The following is a 14,918-nucleotide window of genomic DNA, read 5'->3' on the forward strand; positions in this document are numbered from 1 at the left end:
ATGATGGCCTTGTGGCTCGGGGAGGGGTTCTAGCCTGCTGTGCCCTTCTTGATCTCTTTATTCCCCCCTTTCTTTTTTTCTTGCCTTTCTGTCCCAGTGGCAAAAAGACCTCTTTCCTTCTTCCACTGTGTCATGAGTAGGCTCTCATGACTTACTTTCCACCATAAGAAGGTTTTCTATGTATTTCTTCCATAGGAAGAAGAGTAGTGCATAGATGTCTATACCTTATTCCTCAAGTCAATAGGAATAGGGCTCCATATGATAGCCAGTATGATACCAGAACGAGAAGACAGGACAACAGCTGTACTAAAGATACTCACCAATTCTACTAGCTTCATGCTTCCCACTTCCAATGATTCCTATGAAACACTCTACATAATATCACAATACATGTGAGTCTCCAAACAATTTGGATGTGTGTATGTGCACTTGTGTGCATGTATTTTAATGATGATAATTGGGAATAAATAAGGAAAAACAAACAAAAAGTGGTAATCTCAGTTACTGAGTCTTCAAGTGAATAGGTACTAAAACATGTAGGAAAATTTAAAAATTTGAACATTTCCAGTAGAGATCTTTTTCTCTTACAAAAATTTGTAATTTTAGCAGAACTTTCTTCTAATTTTGCCTTGTAGGCATCTTGTATGGATGTTGGGTTGACAACCTGCCATAAAACATGCCAGAATTTCAAAGTGTGAGGCTGGTTCTTCAGTTGGCTAGGAAGTCAGATGATGTAGAAAAATATACCAAAGAGCTATGTGTTGACTTTGGATAGAATGTAATCCACTCTTTGGAATGATAATTGGAAGTGTTATGACATTTGGAAAGGACACAGTTTCATCATTGGTGTGGATCTTATAGCATATGTCTGCACGGCACTTGCGTGCTATTTGCAGAGAAAAAATTAGCGTTGACCCATGATTGGCAAATAGGCCGACATTTTCCCTCACTGTTCTCAGTCATTAAAAAGTAGAACTTTCCTCAACCTGCTGCTTAACCCAATGCTAATAGAAGGACATGCTTTACTCCTATTCCTTTAACACCGGCACTTAGGTTCAGTGAGACAAGCCCAACATAATTAGCACATGACTGGTGTCTGATAGGTGTTTTGGAGCCGAACTTGCTTATGTTGCCTGAGTGGTAGAAGGTTTGTTGCGAATGTTCACATAGAAGACTGTCTATAGAAAGCTCAATACTGGGCTTCGAGAAGGGTGGAGTCTAGAATGTGGCTGGGATTTCAAGGTAAATCTAGGGATCTCAGAAGATATTCTCACCTCTTCCTTCTTAAGATTCACCATTTAATGAGCACAGCCCGGGCCGCCATTTACACATCTTCCACATCAGCTCTGAGATGCTGCTCCCTGAGATGTGTCGTACATGTCCTGCAAGGCTGTGCGCTGTGGCCCAGCCTTAGCTCTGCTCTCTCCTAAACCATCAACTCTCTGCATTGTCTTCACCTCTGTTATGCTTTCTCATGCCTGACTCTCCAGTTTGAAAATGGCATCACAAACCTCTAATTCATGAACTTGCAAGTTTAGCTCCATTCTCATCTTTAATTCATTCCCATGGAAGAGAATCCCTTTAGCTCCATTCTGCCTTTTAACTCAGGCCACATCCTATATTCTTGATCAACTAATGGTTGGCTGTGCTTGATTCAGGGACCCAGCCCAGTCTGGTTAGCTGGGACTGTGGTGCAGAAGGGATGGGATTTCGAGAAAGAGAATAAAGCATGGTAGCCTAATCGTTGCATTTTCAACAGAGGATTTGGGTAGGTTGGTTTCCCTAAAATGAGGCTTTCGGCAGAGTAGGAAATGAACTTGACGTTTCTGGAAGTGTTTTATCTCCATGAACAATGGGTTTAACCATTGCACGGCAGAGGCTTAACTGTCCTTAGGCCACGATATAAATTATTTCCATGGCTGCAGCTGACCTCAAGGGAAGCTAACCCAATCAGTTTTGATTCATAATCAATAACATAGAAGCCAAATATTCTCTTTGAAAAGGTAGGTGATCTTGTGGTGAAAAGCCCTGGAGCATTAGCCCAAGAGGCAACTATAATAAAATAGAATCAAGTAGAAGCTTGGCTCACATTTCCAGAGTGCAGCCTGTGGATCAGGAGCTACTTGAACACTTTACACTGAAAGTCAAAGAATTCAATTGTAATCTAATCAATGTTGTTACCATAGGTAAGTTTTCTCTGTGCTACAAAAGTTAGAGCGTCACTAGACAAGGAGGCAGAATAAAAATTGAAGACAAGAGCTTCCTAAGAAACCCCTTTCTCTGCCCTTGATTATCCAAAGTCAGCAAGTTTGCATGAATAATTTTTTTTAAATTAATTAATTAATTAATTAATTTTTTTGGCTGTGTTGGGTCTTCGTTTCTGTGCGAGGGCTTTCTCTAGTTGCGGCAAGCGGGGGCCACTCTTCATCACGGTGCGTGGGCCTCTCACTATCGCGGCCTCTCATTGCGGAGCACAGGCTCCAGACGCGCAGGCTCAGTAGTTGTGGCTCACGGGCCCAGTTGCTCCGTGGCATGTGGGATCTTCCCAGACCAGGGCTCGAACCCGTGTCCCCTGCATTGGCAGGCAGATTCTCAACCACTGCACCACCAGGGAAGCCCAATAATTTTATAATTATATATGTATTGCTTTTTTGGATAAAGCTGGCCTACAGTATAATGAAAACTTGTCCATTTATTATATATCATGAAATATGTTTAATCAGGTGTGCTTTGGGGAAGGGGTCCTACCTGAGGGTTACTCAGTGTTTATCTAGAAGCAGTTTTTCTGCTGTATTTCTCATTCCATCTTTAATATCTGCCCTCACTCTGCGTGTTTCAGAATCACCACAACCGCAGCATGCATGATGGACCTGAGAAGATACCCTTTGGATGAGCAGAACTGCACTCTGGAGATTGAAAGCTGTGTGTATCTGTATTTCTTTTTCATCCACTTTGTGTTTTAGGCCTTCTTATCATTATTTGGCATGGCATGTATAATTTTCTTGACATAGTTTTTAATTATCTAAAGATTAGAGGTTTAATCCTCCACTTTGCAAATATCACTTTCATGACAGAAAGAGGGCAAGAGAAAGAGAGAGACAGACAGAGACAGAGACAGGGGCTCAGTATAAAAGAGTCCTCCACTCTGATCTGACTAAGAGAGTCTGTTTGCTATGCTGAAATAAAAGAAGACAAATGCTTTCCATCTCGACCCCTTCAGTGAGAAGAGAGCAGACGCCGAGAGGCGGTCCCTCAAGATGTGCTTCATCAGGCACAAGTGGCTGTACTCCTGGGACCCTCTGCAGTTGGAGTAAACCTCATTTCCCATTAGGAGCTCAGCTTTACAAGCCAACTATTTCTACATCTTGGCAATTTTCTTCAATTTGAAGAGTATTCAGATGCCTTATTGATAATTCAGTGTTGAGTGATACTTCTCTGCGAGGGACGAGAGCTGCAGCCACATAGTCTAAGAAGCAAATGCCCTGCTCCCTGACCTGCAACCCTGGCATATCCTGATGTGGCTGCTGCCGTGTGTGTTCTCCTGACCCACCGTAGACTGGTTTATCATTAGCCTCAGTTGGATTTCGGGTTGTCGGTATTTGTATTGAATTTTGGGGGGCTGGCAAATGACTGACTTTGCAGCGCATTTGATGCATGTATGGTGAGAAGTGAATGCCTTGGTGAATGAACACACTGGGAAGCTGCACTGGTGGCAGGCCAGTGTTTAGACCCCTCACTGTGCCCCTCACTTTCACACGGCATCACGGCCCTGCTTTCTGAGAGCTGTGCTTTCAGAAGGTGAGGGACGTGAGATCATGTGGCATGATGCATAGGATATTTAGTATGAAGGCTCAGGGGAAAGATGATGGTTTGCCAATAGTTGAAGGGCTACTTTAGGACGTTAAGTAGATTCCGTGTGGCCAGAGGACACAACTCCAATGAGTTGATGAGAGTTTTAGGAAGGCAAATTTGGGATCTAAGTGAGGAAGCAGCTCCTATTCCAACTGTGAGCCCTATTGAGTGGCGTTGGAGATTGTAGATTCTGTTTCCTTGATGTTTAACCAAAGTGGAGGATGGGGAGGAAGGTCTGTTGTTAAAGAGATTTCCTCAGAGTGTGTGAGGTCCCTCCCCCTCGGAGAATTCATGATTAAAGCAGTTGAACAGAAGAGGGATTCTCCCAGTTTTCTGGTGACCTGACTACACACGTGTGCAAAAGTTTTTATTAAAGTCAAGATGCAAATGTATGGAAGAGTTAGCCCCTTGAAGATCTGGATGTCTCATTGGGGGGCATGTAAGCCCTGGGCACAGCGTGCTGATCTGAGCTGCAGCCAGAAGGCCAGAGGGGCTGGACTGGGTGGGCGAGGGAGTGGGTGTGGATGTACTTACAGCGCACACAGGGACCAGTCCTGTGGGTTCTTGGGGTCCTATTAAGGACTTTGGACTTGTTTTGCTAATTGCATTGGGAAACATTTGAGGGCTTTAAGCAGAAGAGTGACTTAGTAAGATGTGTGTTTTATTAGCAATCGCTGTGGCTTCCAGGTGAGAATGGAGTGTAAGGCAGTCGGAGGGAAGGGCAGAGACAAAAGGTGTGCCCACCATGATCCTGGAGGGAGGACAGCAGACGAAACCAGGGAGCCAGCAGGGGCTGTGGGGGGCAGTCATCCCCACAGCTTTGGTATATTTGTTTGTCTAATGTCAGATATTTATTATCTGCCTCTTGTTGTGTTATATGTTCAAATCAAAAAGTCTTTTATATTCATAGACTATTTTTCTACAGATGTGAGTTTTAATTTTCCTTACCGCTAAAGTTGACCTAATTCTTTAGAAGACTCCTGGGTGCTGCAAATAACATCAGACACTATTGTCCTATTTAGTATTCTCAAGAAGCATTGATTAATTACTGAGCGAGCATGAGACCATGCCAAGAGTTGGCTTTGGAGCTATAATCTGGCAAATGGCCACTCCTCTTTCTGCTGAGACCACTGCTCAAATCTCTAAGGGCCAAGAGGGTCCCTACAAAAGGCATTTCTAAGGATGGCCAAGCTCATGTCCAGGAACACCTCATGACACCATCCAAAAATGCCTGACTTTATCAAACATTGATTGGTCAAATTCACCCTCAGTGTTTTAACTTTTTAATAGTTTTTGAGAGAGCTGCCTTTCCAGAATTCTTCATACTCAAGTTCTTACTTTTTCTTCCAACTATCTTATTCAGTGCTCTGAATATGTTTTTAATTCATTTCTGTGCAAAGTCGAGGCCAGCCCTACCATTAGGCTTTGCAGACAGAACTTTGGTCAGAGCACTCTGCCTCCACAGTTTCTCAGCCTGGTTCAAATCAGACAGCAGAGGTAACATGAGAATATTCGAAAGTTAGTTCTTTGATGATGCTTCTTTTCATAGACAAGCACATCAAACAAATTTACTTCAAACATGGGAAAGCTATTACTTCCATTTTATTAGTGACAGTTTCTTTAGACAAAATAATGCTTCATTTCTGCCATGTCCTTGCTTCTCTCTCCTGGCAGATGGCTACACCACGGATGACATTGAATTTTACTGGCGTGGTGGTGATAAGGCTGTTACTGGAGTGGAGAGAATTGAGCTCCCACAGTTCTCCATCGTGGAGCATCGTCTGGTCTCCAGGAATGTTGTCTTTGCCACAGGTGAGTCCTGCATCCCCTCATACTCCCTGGAGGGATACTGGCTGCCTGGCCATGATACTATCATTGTGAAATACCCTGCTGCTGATTCACAGTGCTCGGTCATCCAAAAAAGGACTATCATCAGTATTTCATCATTTTCTGTACCCTTTTCTCTGTATCTAGAGGGGATGGATAAGCTTTGATGGGTAGGAAGGAGCACCTGACCAGGAGATGCCCTCTGTACTGGTTATTGAAGAGTTAAAAGACTGAGGGTGAATTTAACCAACCCTTGTTTGATAACATAAACAGCTTTCATTCTGGGCAGACAAGAGGCCACTGATGGCCTTGGAGGCAGGAAGGAAGGAGAGGGAGGAAGACCTGAGGAGTCAAGTGCTGTGCTGTCAAAAGTAAGAGACCTTCTCCCCACTTCTGGGCTGACAGTCAGCCCTGGTCCAGGTACCTGGGCACCTGCAGTTAGTGATGCCTCTTCAGACATGGTCATCTGCTCCTAATATCATCTGGGAGGCTGCCCTGGCCTGGGTTTCATTGTCATCTTTGTTTCAACTGTCCAAAGACAGAGTAGTTATCTTCTACTCTCCTGTCTATACTTGCTGAGGTTTTATTAAGTTCCAACCATGTCTCTCACAATGGGTAGTGCTTCCTCGGTGTTCTTACTGAATGCTGTGTTGTAGATGAGAGAATAAACAAAAGCACTCCGTAAACTGTAGGATATTCTAAAGACCACAAACTCTGGGTGGAGAATTCTCAAGAAGGCAGAGCTGGGATCTCCCATCTTGGCTTTCTCCTGACAATGTAGCTTAAACCACACCAAGTAGGTGGTGCTTAGCCCTGGTCCTGTGCCAGCATTCATGAAGCCCGTGGCCTGCACTCTCTGCCTGTAGCCTCTAGCTTGAATGCTTGTGACCCATGGCCACCTTGAATCCCTTCACCTGGCCACCTTCTACTGATTCTTCAGCTTAATCGAAATGCTCTTCCTCTGTGAAGGTTTGGCCCCTGCTCTGCCCACACACTGCCTCCCCAGGATGGCTTAGGTGACAGCTCTGCATTCCTTCAGTGCTGCATTGACCACCAGTGCCTGCGACTTCAAGGCGACCCCTTCCATAGGAGAGGCCTGTCCTGGGCATGGCTGACCCCACTCCCCGTCCCCTCCTCGTGGGATACCTGCCATGCTGCGGACATGCAGCCAGTCCTCACTGGGCCAGTTTCTCTCCTCTCTACCTCAGCCTCAAGAACGAAGGGACGTGCAAGTAGAGACAGAAGCCTGAATGTTTGAGGTCCATCTTCATGCGGTGCCACCTTCTCCTGTGTTGCAAGACGTCCTGCAAATGTGCTTGCAGTCTCTGTAGAGTACGCACGGAGGTGCTCACCTCGGGTGGGCGGTGAGACCAAAAGGCACATGGGCTTATCATTAAGGAATAGTTTCCACAACCATGAAAATTGCCCTGTGATGTGTTGCAGAAAATGATTTATTGCTTTTAAAACTGGGTTTCAAACTGTTACATGCTCCAAGTGATGTGAGCAGAGGTCTGCTCAGAATGCAGGGATAGTCTTGTCTTGGTGTAGGAGTCCTGCCCATGCTTGCCTTTGTCTAGAAGATTGCAGATAGGGTTGTTAGGGCACTGCCAGGAGGCCCTTTTATTGCATTTTCATGCAACCTCCTTGAAAGCCTGATGAGGCGTCTGTGGAGGGTGTGGTGCTTCCATGGGAAACTGCAACCACATAGAATGGCCTTCCTGAATCCTCTTGCTCAAAAGCACTGGAGCCACTTTTTTCTAGGTGCAGCCTCTGTCTTTCTTTTAACTATGTATATGGCAGAACATATCCTAAACACATCTGGAGAAGATACACACTGCAGAAATGGGGGCAAATACTTAAACTCTGCTGAGAGTGATCATGCCCTCAGAATGCAGTGTTGAGTCCTCTTTTCTGTGCTCATCAAGTTTCTGCATTCGCAGGGTGTCACCAGGAGCTCCGTATCAGTCAGTTATAAACCTCCCATCCTTCAAAGACCCTGCACTTTAAAATTATTCTAATTTGCTTACTTATGTAGAAACGTCATAAGCCACATTGTTACAAAACTATTTCAAAATTAAATATTATACTAATTTATTTTCCTTTACACAAGTGTTCTGAATTAATGAGATTTCAGTCAGTAAACTGGACTGAAGGATTCTCTAGCCTGAAAGAGAATTCTCAGAAAAGGGATTAGGAAAGACACAACACTCTGGAGGTTTCTGGAGATGCTCCTTCTCAGGGTCATGCAAGCATAATTCTGTGGCTGGCCCACCTCTCCCTTGTCCTGCCTCTTTGAGGACCTTGTGAATGGCTTCTTGCTGTGGTTTCCCAAGGGGTAGAGTCCTAATCCATCTCCTGGGTAACATGAGGTTGCAGGCTGCAGGGCAGGGAATACATACAAAAGGAGTCATGAATATTCACTCAATGGCTGGCATGAACTAGGCATGGGGCTGAACCCTGGGTCAGAGAGGGAACAGGGAGTGTCTGGTCCAGTGGGAATGCTCACAGCCTGCAAGCATTCAGCAGTGTGCCCCGGATGACATCAGGTAGCCTCTTACCTGTGGGGTGTTTAGCGGGAATTGAGCCACAATAAGAGAGCTCGAGTTCAAGAGACAGTATGTACGAGGTTTAAAGACTCAGACCCTGGAGCCAGAACTGCCGGAGCTTAAGTCCAAACTCTGCAACCTTCTAGCAGGGTGACCCGTGGTGATCTCTCTGAAAAAAAGAGGACATTGATAATATCTATTTGGTAGGATTGTAGAGGATTACATGAGTTAGTATAAATAAAGAGCCTAGAATAGGGTGAGCACTGATTAGCTTTCATTAATTAAATTGCGTGGGTCCAGGAATGAGGCATATTTTGAGGAGTCTGAGAATAGACACTCCAGTGGCTGCCCAGAGCTTTAAATATTAGAAAATGTATGACATTATTCTCCTGGATTATTGAGCATGATGTAACTGACTCCTAATTGCTTATCTGAGGGTTTCCTGAGAATAAGGCTTGTTTGGGGTTCATATTTGTATCCCTAGTACATATCCCAGCATCTAGCCCACTCAATAGTTTGAAAACTGCGTGGTTATTGAATTACAAGAGGAAGTTTGACTGTCATTATTAAGTATGTATTCAACCCTAATCAAATGAATCATTTCTGCAAAAGAGATACTATATAAATTAATAACATTATATGTTCAAATATTTAATGTACTAAAATATGATGTTTTAAAAGAAAAATCCACATAAAACATCTTTGTACCTGGGGAGGAAATTAAGTATGCCTTTGCCCAGAAGGAGGGAGTTTTGTTTCATGAGTGCATTTTAAAGAAATAACTGAGTTAGTTCACCTCAACAAATAATTATTCCATTTCTGCCATGACTCAGCAAATAGGCTTTAGAAAAAATATTTCGATCCCCTTACAACTCAAAAGAAAATGAAGTAAAACTTTATTACTCACTGTGATTTCTAACCATAACAATGGCATGCTACATTATAATTCATAGCACCTTGTGTTCGAGATTTTTCACTGATGTCCCTGGGAGACTGGTACTTGACAAATAAATTAGCCCAAGTTAAAGTATAGGAAAACTAATGTTCAAGAATGAAAATGATTTGACCAAATTTACACAGTAAAGCTAGAAAAGACAGAAATTAATCCACAAGGTTCCTGACAAATAGGAAACCCTGATATATTTTTTGACAAAGATTTTAAAAACTAGTATTTTTAAGCTTTATTTAAATGATTATTTTCCATACTTTTATATATTAATGTTATAAGGGTTGTTACACAGCGTGTAGCTGTTAGGATGACAAACAATGTCTACTGTGCCTGTCCACGGCATCTGTGTCATTCCTTCCCTTACCTCCCGGTATTAATTGGCTGTACATTCTTTTTTTTTAATTTAATTAATTAATTAATTAATTTATTTATTTATTTTTGGTTGCATTGGGTCTTCGTTGCTACACACAGTCTTTCTCTAGTTGCGGCCAGTGGGGGGCTACTCTTCCTTGCAGTGCGTGGGCTTCTCATTGCAGTGGCTTCTCTTGTTGCAGAGCACAGGCTCTAGGCACACAGGCTCAGCAGTTTGTGGCTCGTGGGCTCTAGAGCACAGGCTCAGTAGTTGTGGTGCATGGGCTTAGTTGCGCCACGGCATGTGGGATCTTCCCGGAGCAGGACTCAGACCCGTGTCCCCTGCATTGGCAGGTGGATTCTTAACCACTGTGCCACCAGGGAAGTCCCTACGGGCTGTACATTCTTGATGAGCAGTGCTTTTATGCAAGCTTCTAAAAACGGATGTCGGGATTGGAGGCCGCCAAATTCTTAATCCAGGGACCTAGAATTGATTCATCCAATGTCTAGAAATCCTTAATGGCAAGAAATGTGCCTCTGCCTTCCAGTCCATCCTGCATTTTGCTGACAAATTAGTAGCCATGCAACACTGTTTGGTTTTTCTATTTTTTATTGATGTATAGTTGATTTACTATGTGTGTTAGTTTCTGGTGTACAGCAAAGTGATTCAGTTATATATTTATACTTTTTCATATTTTTTCCATTATGGTTCATTACAGGATATTGAATATAGTTCCCTGTGCTATACAGGAGGACTGTATGTAGTAGTGTGTATCTGTTAAGCCAAGACTCCTAATTAGTCCCTCCCTTACCCCCTTTCCACTTTAGTAACCATAAGTGTGTTTTCTATGTCTGTAAGTCTATTTCTGTTTTGTAAATAAGTTCACTTGTATCATACTGTAGATTCCACATGTAAGTGATATCATATGGTGTTTGTCTTTCTCTGTCTGACTTCATTTAGTATGATAATCTCTAGGTCCATCTATGTTGCTGCAAATGGCATTATTTCATTCTTCTTTATGGCTGAGTAATATTCCATTTTGTGTGTGTGTGTGTGTGTGTATAGATATATAGATATCTATAGATAGATAGATTAGGAAAAAAAAAAAAAGGAAAGAGTTTATAAAGTGAATACTCAGATCATTCTTTAGCACCTACAGTCTATAGAATTAAGCCAAACCTGAAAACATGCATGGGGAAGTCTTTCCAAGAAGGAAAAGGGAGACCAGATTAAAGAGGAACAATGAAAGAAGGGAGCAGCTTGCTGTCACCTAGATGTGAGATTACCTGATGTTTCATTTCTGCTTTAACCCTACAAATAAAGTATGTTTTTACTGCAGTTCACAGATTTCTACTTTAAAGTGTGATCTAGTTTTCTATGACTCATTAGTGGTTTATGGTTGAATTTCAGGAAATACTGAAAATGTATTTTTAAAAATAAGTGCAAGTTGAGATTAGTCTTTGAAATTCTTTTGATTGAAACCTGAAAAGATATTGTCCTTCTATACAAGCTTTGGGAATCGTGTAAGAAATTTTTACTGAACTTAGCTTTTAAACCTGTTCTAGATAGGCAAGCCATAATTATTTAAATGTTGGGGTTTGAAAACATCTTTCAAAAAAACTTAGCAAAGCAAATATTATATCATTATTTTCTGCTTACTGAAATTAAGCCACTGACTCAAGCAGAATCTCAATAAAGGAAATATTCTTTTATCTAATTTCTAATTCTTTTATCTAATTTCTACTTAGTTAAACATAATAAATATACATGTGTTGCTGAAGTATTTGGAATGTGCCAGAAATATCAAGCTGAATGACCTTAAAGCAAACAGATCTCCATACTTTAAGAAATATGTGAAAATTTTACATAATTTGTCAAACATCAGTTGGTGAACCTTCTAATAGAATGTAATTAATTAAAGCAGACACTCCTAGGAAGATTTAGAATTTTTCTCATGCTTTATTTTTAATACAAAGACTTATAGATTTTTATGACTTTAAGGATAATTTTTATAACTTTTCTGTATATGTACATACAGAAAAATATTTAAAATATAAATATAGTACTAAGTGAATTATCAGAAAATGAAAATCGTGTAACTGCCATCAGGTCAAAAAGTAGAATGCTGTGGGCACTCCCAAGATCCACACTATGACCCCTCCTAATTTCTTTACATTCCTCCTTCTCAATGGAAACCACTATCTTGTTACAGTATAGTTAATTTTGTGTTTTTGAACTTTATTGAATGGGATAGTAGAGTTTAAATTATTTTGTGACTACCTTCTTTAACTGAACATTATGTTTGTGAAATCCATCAGTATCGCTATGGTTCATTTATTTTCCTTGCTATACTACTGTGTAAATACACGACAATTTATTTTTCCAGTCTACTGCAGGTGGAGATTATGAGTAATGCCTCTGTGAACATTCTTGTACTTGTTTTTTTGTGAATAAATGCTCACATAAATGTTGAGAATATGCTTAAAAGTGTAATTGTGAATGTTCAAGCTTAATGATTATGCCAACCTGTTTTCCAAAGTGGTTTTACTAACTTACATTCATAGCAGTAATGCCTGAGTGTTCCTTTTGACCCAAAACGACCTTGCTAATATTTCACATGGAAGTCACCTGTCGGGTGTTGGGTGATGTCTTGTGGTTTTAACTTCCATTTCTCTGAGTGCTAGTGGGACTGAGCACATTTCCCTAATGGCTCTTTGGAGATCCTCTTTTGTGAATTACCTATGCAAGTCTTTTTTTGTGAATTTCCTGTCAATAATTTATTGAAGTTATTTATAAATTCTGAATGCAAACTTATACAGGTTATAAGGTGTTACAAAAATGTACTTTTTACATTGAGACCTACAGTCCACCTGGAATTCATTTTTTGGTGAAAGGTGTGAAAGTTTTATTATTTTACACAGCATCATTGCTCTTGCAGCAACACCTTTGTCATAAATTGTTTGTATGTGCATGGATCTGTTTTTGGACTTTGTATTCTGTGCCATGGGTTTATTTATCCATCTTTGTACACTTCCCTCACTGTGTGGATTACTGTAGCTTTTAAGTAGAACAGATTCTTTCTTCCCTTTCTTTTTATTTACTGTTGATGATTATTTTGGGCCCTTTACATTTCCATAAAACTTTTATAATCAAATCATTAATTTTCATTTAAAAAATGGTTTGGCTTTTTATTGGGAATGTATTAGTTAATTTAGTGAAAAGTGACCTTGTTATAATTCTTTCAATCTGTATATATTTTATCTCTCATTTTGGTCTTCTTTAATTTGTCTCAATAACATTTAGAGTTTTCTGTGTAGAAAACTTGTACATCTTTGTTAAACTTTTCTATATGTTTGATATTTTCTGATGTTATTATAGATGGTAAAATTTCCTTAACATAATTTCTTATTTGTTGCTGGTATATAAGAACACAATGATTTTGTGTTGAACAACCTTGCTAAAGTATTTATTACTTCTGTTAATTTATCTGAGATGGTATTTTTACCTATTCCCGAGCATTGGAGGGGCCTTTGTACATTTGGATTCCATATTTCCTCATTCTGACTTATATATGCTATTGTCATTATGTATTATAATTTTATATATATTTTAAACCCTTTACCATATTATTATTGTTATTAGATGCAGGAAATTTTCACTTAGATGTAATTATAAATAATTCTCTTTTCTTTGTTATTCATTCTTTCCTTTACCACCAAGTCTATCTGTGAATGTTTCCTTCTGCCTAAAGAAGAATATTTTAAAAATATTTTCTTTAGTGTGAGTCTCCTGGTCAAATTTCTTCTAGGGTTTTTTTTTTTTTTTAAACAACCTGTGTATGACTTTATATCATATTTATTCTTATAGGATAAATTTCCTGGTTACAGAAAGATAGATTGGCATTTTTTCTTTTTCCATTTGAAGATATGACTTCATTTTCCCTGGTGTCCATTGTTTCTATTGAGAAGACAGTTGTTGGTCTAATTGGTGCTACTTTCAAATTAATCTGTTTTTCCTCCCCCTCCAGATCCTTTTATAATTTTTCTCTTTGTTTTGATTTCACTGGCATTTATGATGTACCAAGATATCATTTTCTCTCTAATTATTCTTCTTGGAGTTTGTAGATCTTCTTGAATCTTTGGCTTGAGGTCTTTCAGCAGTTTTAGAGCTCTGTCAGCCACCATTGCTTTTCCTCCATTTTCTCTCTGCTTTTCTCCTTCTAGGGTTCCAATTTCAATTCTGACAATTCCAACATTGGATCTTGTCACTATATCTTCTATATATCTCACCTTGCTTTCTGAATTTTTTATTTTCTCTTCATGCTTCACTCTGGAAATTTTCTTCTGGTTTATCTTTCAGTTCAACAATTCTTTCTTCATCTGTGTCTAATCTGCTACTATTGTACATGGGAAAATTATAGATATAATTCAAAATCTATGGTGATGTTTTCTTTCTTCCGAGAGAATTTATGCTTGTCTCTGTCAGGCATCTAGAGGCATTAGCAATCCAGAACAAGCTTCATTTACTTTCTGGGATTTGGGTAATGCTGAGTTCAGATTCATTCCTTGTGCATGCTTGAATCCTTCTGATTTATCTTTACATCTTGGACAGAGCTCTTTGGAATCCCTATTTGATGGTGTCTATCTCCAGTTTTTGCTCCCTTTGTTCCATGAGTCTGTCAGATGTTCTACTTAGCTTCTCATCTTTCTGTTATAGAAACTACAGCTCTCTGAAACATGGAGCTCACCTCTCCCAGTTTACTTTTTCTCTCAAACCTTGGCCCATATTCTTACTGGCTTGTTATCCCTCCAGTGCCTCTAAGGAGATGTATTTAAGTTTTGTCCATTTTTCCCAGTTGTTTCCAATAGAAGGGTTACCTATCCCACAATACTCAAACACCATAGCTCATTTTTCACTCCTCTTTATTTTTTCAGAAAAATTTACAGTTGTTTAAATATTTAATTCTTATTTAGCTTGGACTATTAATTACATGAGAGTAAAAAAGAAGAAAATTTGGGATACATTTTTTATAATCACAGTTCAGTAAATATAAATCATTTAATTCTGTATGTTTCTGATAACATTATAGAGAGGAAACACTTATCCATAATAGTGTACTATTGAGGAAAGTGCTGTAAAGCTCAAAGTCAGGAGATCTGAGTCCTTGGTTGCAACAATACGAAGCTGTGAAAATGTGAGCAAAGCACTTCAATGGCAGATAGTAAGAGGATTAGGTTAAAAGAAATACTGTGTTAAATTTATTTCAACAAGCATATCCAGCTAACAATCAAAGAGCCCTTTAAATATCACTCTGGACACAGGATCACTTCATTGGGACTTCAGCTTTTGTACTGGTCTTGAATGAACTTCTGCTGACCCACAAAATTTGGTA

General features: G+C 40.0%; 1 protein-coding gene across 2 annotated transcripts in view; it reads left to right on the plus strand.

Annotated features, from left to right (window-relative positions):
- Positions 1-14,918, plus strand: part of GABRB3 (gamma-aminobutyric acid type A receptor subunit beta3) — a 237,755-nt gene that overhangs the window by 196,765 nt on the left and 26,072 nt on the right. For both annotated transcript variants that reach the window (XM_057544530.1, XM_057544531.1), the window contains exons 5-6: positions 2,840-2,922; positions 5,527-5,664. In XM_057544530.1, coding sequence (XP_057400513.1) covers positions 2,840-2,922; positions 5,527-5,664 — 221 coding nt within the window. The remainder of the gene's footprint in view (positions 1-2,839; positions 2,923-5,526; positions 5,665-14,918) is intronic.

The sequence above is a fragment of the Balaenoptera acutorostrata genome, chromosome 3 (genome assembly GCF_949987535.1).
Source record: "Balaenoptera acutorostrata chromosome 3, mBalAcu1.1, whole genome shotgun sequence".
Classification (NCBI taxonomy): Eukaryota; Metazoa; Chordata; class Mammalia; order Artiodactyla; family Balaenopteridae; genus Balaenoptera; species Balaenoptera acutorostrata.